This window comes from Medicago truncatula, chromosome 5 (genome assembly GCF_003473485.1).
Source record: "Medicago truncatula cultivar Jemalong A17 chromosome 5, MtrunA17r5.0-ANR, whole genome shotgun sequence".
NCBI classification, from domain to species: Eukaryota; Viridiplantae; Streptophyta; class Magnoliopsida; order Fabales; family Fabaceae; genus Medicago; species Medicago truncatula.
In genome coordinates this window covers 4903890-4912188 of record NC_053046.1, presented here as the reverse complement: position 1 = coordinate 4912188, position 8299 = coordinate 4903890, and the positions used below count along the sequence as shown (strand labels likewise).

Sequence of the window (8299 nt, the reverse complement as noted above, 5' to 3'; positions counted from 1 at the left end):
AATTAGAAAAAAAAATATATTGAAACCACATGCATTTTCATATCTACAAGCCTCATGTGAGAGTTCATGGAAGGTTGGTGAAAGAGTCCATGTGTGAAAAAGACTCATACACTGTTGAGACACTTAGATTCCAATTCTTCTCTTCTTCTTCAATTATTCTGGTCCTAATTTACCCAAGGTTTTGCGATGGTAGTTTGATCCACATAACATATTTCAATTGCCTTTTTTTGTTTGATGAATTTGGGAACTACCCTCAAAGAAAAAATATTAAATTTGATGGAAAAGGAAATTTAGGTGAAGATAAAAAATTGTTTGATTGTTCATGAACACGAAGTGATTGGGAAAAGAAAATTTGGGTGAAGATAAAAAATTGTTCATGAACACAAATTGATTGGGAAAAGAAATTTTGATGGAAAAATTGTTTGGGTGAATACAGGAACATCAAGTGATTCCACAACACTCAATTGCCAATGGTTTTAATTAAATTTCGACAATTAACTATCGACGTTTTTCTCGATAATTAACTACAACCGATTTTATTTTTTATATTTTGGTATTATATATGTATTTCTCGGTCAAAACAACATGTGTCATCAGCAATTCTCTTGTCTATAACATTGTACGAAAATAAAATATTAATAGTCAAAAAACTGTCTTAATGGACGTGATATGGTCCATAAACTTCAGCCATAACATTCATGACAATTGATTATTGTCGAAAAAACATTCATGACAATTGACAGATATTTGCATGTGGGAAATTATTTAGACCAATGGACAAATGGATGGTGGTGGCAGTGAGTGTGAGTGTGACGTGACGCCTTATAATATCTAGGCATTTTTCTTTGAGAAACGCTGGACAAGTAATGATCGATACTCAGTCCTTCCACAACTATAGATAAATCGTTAAAAAAAAATAAAAAAAAGGAAAATGCTAGGGTCTTTTTTTTTGTACAAGCTAGGGTCTTTAATTGTCTTAATTTATTTCTTATAAGATTGAAAATTAATGTTTTTCAACAAATACTTGCTTTTTGTAAAAATCTTATGACGTGCTCTTCTGCGGCAGAGATATTTCAGTATTTTATTAAAGTATTTCAGCTTAAACACATGTATGTGAACATCAATTTTCTATTTTTTTTAATATAGACCTTTTAATTTGTTGGGTCGGCCTGCTATTCAGTAAAGCACAACAAATACCCAACCAATTTAAAACCACAAATAAAAGAATAAATGTTGGAAGCTTTATTCACCTCCACAATTTGTTATATATGAAACAAATCTAAACTCATAATTCTACACTTTGTCCATTTGTCTTTTGTAGATAATAATAATCTCTTAGGGCCTGTTTGTTTCAAGGGAAAGAGAGTGGATAGATTGTAGAGAGGATGGAAAGTTTATGGAAATGTGAGCTTCCGTTGTTTGGTTGCTATGTAAGTGAGGAAAGAAACCCTGCTTTTGGTGGACCCCACATGCAGAAAACTTTCCGCACAGAACGGGAAGGAAACATGGAATAGACATCAAAATTAATAAAATGACAAATAGATCCTTGTGTTTGGAGATTTTTTATACTTTCTTTAATGCTTCTTACGCATTATTTTTTTCAAATTAGTTTTGCTTCTCACATATAGTAATCATGGTTTCGGACATGATATCATATTATTAGTTTATATTGATTCTCATATACATATATTAACATATCGATTTTTATTTATTAATATGTAAATATGAACATATTATGTTAATTTAAAAATAAATACATAACTCATTTTATCATAAGGATATTTATGTCATTTACTAAATATAAATCTTTCTTTCCTTTCACTCTTTCACTTATTCCAAACAGCCCAAAAATCATCTCACTTTCTCTTTACTTTCTATTCTCTTTCATTCCTTCATCAATCTTTCCTTTTACTTTCTTTCCTCTCACTATCCAAACATACCCTTAGTGAAAAATGTTCGGGCAAAAAAAGAAGAAAGAAAACTTTATTCCGAAAAAAATCTGATATTTTTTTTAAACTTTTGAATTTTTGCTTTTTTTGTATTTTGAAAATTAAATTCCTGAATTTTTTAAAATCTTTTTATTTTCAAAAAAAATCTGAATTATAATTAACAAAAATCCATTTTAGATAATTATTAGAAAATATAATTCGAAAAAGTTCAGATTTTTCTTTCCAAATTAAAAGTAATTTTCCAGATTTTTTTTTTAAAAAAAAATTCCTGAATTTTTTTCAAAATTTTAGATTTTTTTTTATTTTCAAAAATTAATTTTCAAATTTTTTAGAATTTTTTTATTTCTAAATTAATATAAATGAATTTATATTATTTTTAAAAATTAAATTTCAGATAGTTAGGTGTTTGTGGTACACGGTTAGATATGATGAACTTCCTTTATCCAACGGTCTTCTTTTTTAGAAATTTAAAATTAATAAAATATGACCAAATCGATGATGAAAACAAAGATAAGGACAAATTGAAACGTTTAATAGTTAAGAGACCACACTGAAAAATTAAAATAAGATAAGTTAAGGAACGGGAAGATGTATTATGCCTCAAATATATGAATGAAAATAATTACACTCAATGACAGTATTTCTCTTATTTTAACTCATTCATAATTGATACTTCCATTTTAAAATCTCCTATTCTGGTCTCTCTCTGACTTCTATACTAAAAAAAAAATGGTGATATAACATATTCAAAAACAATATACAATTTACTGATATGAAAGTGTTAACACTTATGTTGAGATTAATCAAATCACAGAGCTAGTACAAGTTGTCCTCACATGATAGGTGACCTCACATGATCCTATAAAAAACGTGGTTGTCCTTAATGTGGAGTTGGTAATATAGGTGTATTGTGGGTTCCATTGTTTGGTTAGAATAGGTAGTGGTACAGCAAGTTGCACACATAGCTTTTAGAAATTTTGCATGGTCTTCGTATATGTTGGAGTTTGGGGATCAAAAAGCTCGTATGTTACTTAGGCTCTCTTAACTATATGAATTTGATTAAGGATTTTGATTAGTTGTTGCATATGATGTTACTATTTTGTGCTTCTAGTTCTACATTGTATTCTTGGTAAAGGAAACCATGAGTTGATTTATTTGGCAAAATAGGTTCATCTTTGCTTGATAATTTGAAGTTGGTCTCATCCCCTTTTGAGAAGCTTGCCGCATCCTTAATTGAAGACAAGTATATAATTGATTTTCCTAAAGATTAGTCTCCTTTGTTTGCTTTCTTTTCCAATTATTTATTTCCTTTTTGTCAAAAATTAAAATTAAAATAAGAATCCCTTGTCATGCCCGGGTACGTTCCTCTTAAGTGGTAACAACTAACAACATTATTCTTGCTGCAAAGCTTATTCTAAATAAAAATAGAAAGAAAGAAAAAAAACTGCTCCCTCGATTCCACTGTAAGTTTTTCATTTGTAAAGAATTGTCTCAAAAATATGTCGTTTTTTGATACTGCCTCGTTAGATGAAGGATTTGTGAGCAAGTAGGGTTGCACTTGATAAAAAAAATAGAAAGATCAAAGCATTAATCGGTTTGTCTCTTCTTAAGTGTTGGACTATCCGACACCTCATCACTATTTAGCTTGTCCATGACTTGATTAAGCTTTCACGAGAGTGTATCATTTTATCATTTTCAATACAATATTAGTTATACTACCTACCGTCCCTATATATAAGACCCTTTTGTTAAAATTACGGGAATTAAGGAAGTGGATATTTATATTAAAGTTGTTTGTAAGTACTATTGTTTTTACAGTTTTATCCTTAGGAGAGAGAGTTAGTTATTTATTGTTGATTCAAGAAAAAGATGTATAATAAATAGGGGTAAAAAAATAATTAATGTAGTTGAAAATAACAAAGGGGTCTTATAAAAAGGGACAAAAATAAATCTCAAAATGGTCTTATAATTAGAGACGGAGGTAATATATTTTTTAAAATTATACAATCAAATTCATATTACTTGCAATTTTTTCAATTCGAACATTTTATATTTATAGTAATAATAATTGAATCTAATTAAATAAACCAATACTTAAAAACATATACTTTAGTGTGTTTTTTTTTCTCTTTTGTTTATATTATAGTCTCTTTGATCTGAGTATAAGAGAAAAATATATTTTTCAAGTTGATCGAATAAAATATGTATTTAGCTTATATTATAGTCTAAATACATTAATTATTTAATGAACCTAAAAAAATTATATTTTTCTTATATTTAGGACAGGAGGGAGTACACTCAATTACAATATGAAAGAACCAAATCTTAATCTTTTATTTGAAATGATCAAATAAGATAAGTCCCTATAGACAAAATATATGGGTAAAGCATCAAATTGGTCCCTATCTTTGTAGAACACTCTCAAATAAGTCTATTGATTTTATGAATATTTTAAAGTAGTGTTTGTCAAAAGTTTCTCAAATTGGTCCATCATCATGTGACAAAAACATAAAGATATAAACCTAATTGAGAAACTTTTGGCAAAGATAGGGACTAATTTAAAATATTAATAAACTCATAATTAATTTGAGAATGACTTAAGTGGCAGTCCACTTATAAGGACTCCTTAAATGGAGTCTAGGGATGGCAATGGGCACCCAATGAGTAGGGTACTATAGTACTCATCCCCATACCCGCGTTTGTAAAAAATGTCTGTACCCGTGTCCGTACCCTCGTGGGTAACAACTTTAGTGCCCTTCCCCATACCCTATGGGCACCTAAGTGCCCATACCCGCACCCATTACCCGCATAACTATGAAAAGACAATAAAAAAGCATCACAATTGAAATAAAAATATGATCCAAAAAATTTCAAATCAACTCATAAAATAGTATGAATCGTAAGCCAAATAAAAAACATCCAAAATATCCCTCGAAAATAAATAAAAACATTCAAAATACATAAAAAAAGTGCATACTAAAATAAAAAAACAAATAAATTTAAATCATCAATTTGTAGCTCCTGAGCCTATGTCCTCCATATCCTAGAAAGAAAGAAAAAAGAAATACCTTCCATTAGCTATACATTAAAAAGTTGGAGTTGATGTTCAAGTCATAATAAATTGTTACTAAAGTTTTTATATTATTTTACCTCATCTTCGGAATCAGAGTCTTGAAAAGTTTGCAAGCGCTTGTCTTTCACTTCTAAATATTGCATTGGTCCAACTATACCAATAGAAGCTATACCAAAAAATAATTAATAGTTAGGCGAAAAACAATTTCATTGAAAAAAAATATAAACGTAATATTTATTACCTTTCTTTTCCTGCTTCATCCAACTTTGTGCACACATAAGCGCCTCCAAAGTATCCTCATGAAGCCTAGAACGATGAGGGCACAACAACCTACCGCTTGTGCTAAAAGCAGATTCTGAAGCAACAGTTGAAACTGGGATGGCCAAAATATCCTTAGCAAGTTTTTGCAATGTGGGATACTTAATTCCATTTGTTTTCCACCATCCTAGGATATCAAATGCAGCACTTCTAGGTAGTACCTTTTCTTCCAAGTAGTTATCTAGCTCAGACTTTGATTGTATATCACTGGTATCATTGACAAACGAGTCATAACCACTAAGATAATTGCTACCAGGAACATCATCAATATTTGAATCATTGTCATTGGACTTTTCAGTTGAACCTTCAACCATTTCATTGATTTTAGCTTGATATTCTTCAAACAATGAAAAACATAATTGCTTGATGCTGCTAATTTCATTTGAAGATGCACTTCCGTAAAGCAAAGGATAAAAGTATTCTAATAACTTCATTTTATATCTTGGATCCAAAACAATGGCAATTCCCATAATTCCATGAATTACAGACCAACATTTTTCAAACTTAACAATCATTTTTGAAGCCATATTTCTAATAGATTCAATTGAGCAAGTCACCCACTTCTTCAAAGATAGTTTTATTTCACAAACTAAAGGAAAAAATATGTTTGTTGTGGGATATTGTGTACCTGAAAACATCTCAGTTACACGATTAAATACTTCCAATCTAGAACAAATTTCTTTTGCAGTTTCCCACTCACCTGTTGCAGGCAAAGATGTATACAAGTGATCTTTTGTTCTTAAACGAATAAAAACATCTTTATAAGCCAATGCAACAATAAGCATGTGATAAGTAGAATTCCATCTGGTTTTGCAATCAAGAATGAGTTTCTTTGTGATTGTAACTTTTATTTGGCGTGCTGCTTCTCTAAAACTTTGTTCTCTCTTAGGTGTGGCTGTCCAAAAAGCCACACTATTCCTAACTTTCTCAATACCATCTTCAAGAACACTCAAACCATCTTGAGCAATTATGTTTAGAATATGAGCACAACACCTCATATGAAACAACTGACCATCAAGCATAAGAGTAGAACAATCAAGCTTGTTTATCAACATACCAATAGCACAATCATTAGTGTTACAGTTATCCAAAGTGATGGTTGACAACTTTCTATCAATATTCCAATCTATCATGCACTTAAACAACTTTTCTGAAATAACTTCGGCTGTATGTGGACATTCTACATACACAAACCTATCATGCAAGATATTTATTAGATATGAAGACAATGCAAATTCTATATTAAAGATAATGTTAACAAATTTCATGTAAATATCATACCTTAATATGCGACTTTGCATACTCCAATCATCACCAATGTAGTGAGCTGTAATGACCATATACCCTTTCTTTTGGTTGCTAGTTGTCCACATATCTGATGTTAAAGCAATTTTACTCTCAATCTTGTCTTGGAGTCCCATGGTCTTCAACTTTTCATTTTCATAGATTTTGATAATATCACTTTTAACCGTGTTTCGACTAGGAACCTTGAACAAAGGTTGCAGACCTTCTGAATATGCTCTAAACCCCAAATGATCAACTATTGAAAGTGGATACTCATGAATTATTATCATACTAGCAAGGTCTTTTCTTGATTTTTCAGGATCAAAATGATAGTTACTCAAATAAGAAGATGACCCGTCTGTTTTCTTTTGTTCTCTCAACAAGATTGCTTGTCTTATATCCCCATACGGTTTTCTTTTACAAGACAAATAATGTTTCTTCAAATGACTAGTTCCATGAGTTCTTTTACCTGTCAAAGCTTTGTTAAAATAATTGCAGACAGCTTTTTCCTCCCCTTTAATTGTTTTTCTTTTGAAATGGTCCCAAACATCATATATCTTTTTTCTCTTGCCCTCATTAGTCAATTCACATGCATCAACATCATCCTCATCATCAGTAAGAGGATGAATAAGGTCAGTTGGGGATTGAGATTGATCTCTGTCGGAATTGTCCACGTTATCACTAAGAGTGGTTCCAGGTTGTGTGAGAGAATCATTAACTTGAATCATTCCACTCCCAGTTTCCATCTAGAAACAATAAAATTGTTAATAAGTGGTACTTTGTTTAGAATCACACTAATGAAAAAAATAATGTATAATAACTAAAAATATTAATTATCATAAGGAAAAATTATTTAAGTAGCCACCACAGCTTTAAACATATACAAATAAAAGATTCAAAGCAATTGTTAACAAATAAAAATGTTCAAAGAAAACCATGCAGTCATGCTACGTCAACCCCAAATATGAGACATTAACCTATACCATGTAGTGGCACTTAGTAAACTATATCCAAACATGTTTCAATTATAGTATATGGAGTAAATTGTTTATTCTTTTGCATTTAAATTAATAAAAATGTAATTGAAACATGATTATAGTATATGATTATTGAAACATGATCAGCGAAAAATGTATATGAGAAAAAAACTGAAAGTATCAAAATGTAATTTCAAAATGTAGTATATGTTTATTCTTTCAGTGTTAGTTTTTTTTCGCTGTTACATGATTCTTTCAACGTTTGAAATTTTGGTAGGGACTGTTACATGATTCTTTTGCAATTTTGGTAGGGACTGTTACATGATTATAGTATATGAGAAAAAAAAACTGAAAGTATCAGAAAAGTGTAAATACTATTTTATAAAATAATTGGATTGAATTTGGTAAAACATTTGGAAAAGAGAAAACAAAACAACGGGAAATAAGATGTTACCTAGAAGTAGAAGAGAAGGATTAACAGAAAGCAACGAAAGGCACGCAGCAGCAGCAGAGAATCAACCCAACAGGAGGCTAGGATTAGGTTACTGTAATAAGCAATTTTTAGGTTTAGGTTTAAGCTTAAATAGTTAGGTAAATTAATTAATTAATTAATTAATATACATAATTTTTTTTTTTTGAATATATAAATACATATATGCGGGTTGCGGGGCTGGGTAGTATAGTGCTCATATCCGTGC

The 8299-nt window shown here is 30.1% G+C and overlaps 1 protein-coding gene across 1 annotated transcript; it reads right to left on the bottom strand.

Annotated features, from left to right (window-relative positions):
* Positions 1-4852: 4852 nt before the first annotated feature.
* Positions 4853-5777, bottom strand: LOC120580479 (zinc finger BED domain-containing protein DAYSLEEPER-like). Its single transcript, XM_039834083.1, has 3 exons — positions 5264-5777; positions 5100-5188; positions 4853-4992 (listed from the first exon to the last, which is right to left on the bottom strand). The coding sequence occupies exons 1-3, from the start codon at positions 5772-5774 to the stop codon at positions 4957-4959; spliced, it is 636 nt and encodes a 211-aa protein (XP_039690017.1). The 5' UTR covers positions 5775-5777; the 3' UTR covers positions 4853-4956.
* Positions 5778-8299: the final 2522 nt, after the last annotated feature.

Coding starts and splice junctions, on each gene's coding strand:
- LOC120580479 (XM_039834083.1), bottom strand. CDS start 5,774: ATGAAGTTATTAGAATACTTTTATCCTTTGCTTTACGGAAGTGCATCT. Junction 5,189..5,263: donor GATGAAGCAGGAAAAGAAAG/GTAATAAATATT, acceptor TTTTTGGTATAG/CTTCTATTGGTATAGTTGGA. Junction 4,993..5,099: donor ACTCTGATTCCGAAGATGAG/GTAAAATAATAT, acceptor CTTTCTTTCTAG/GATATGGAGGACATAGGCTC.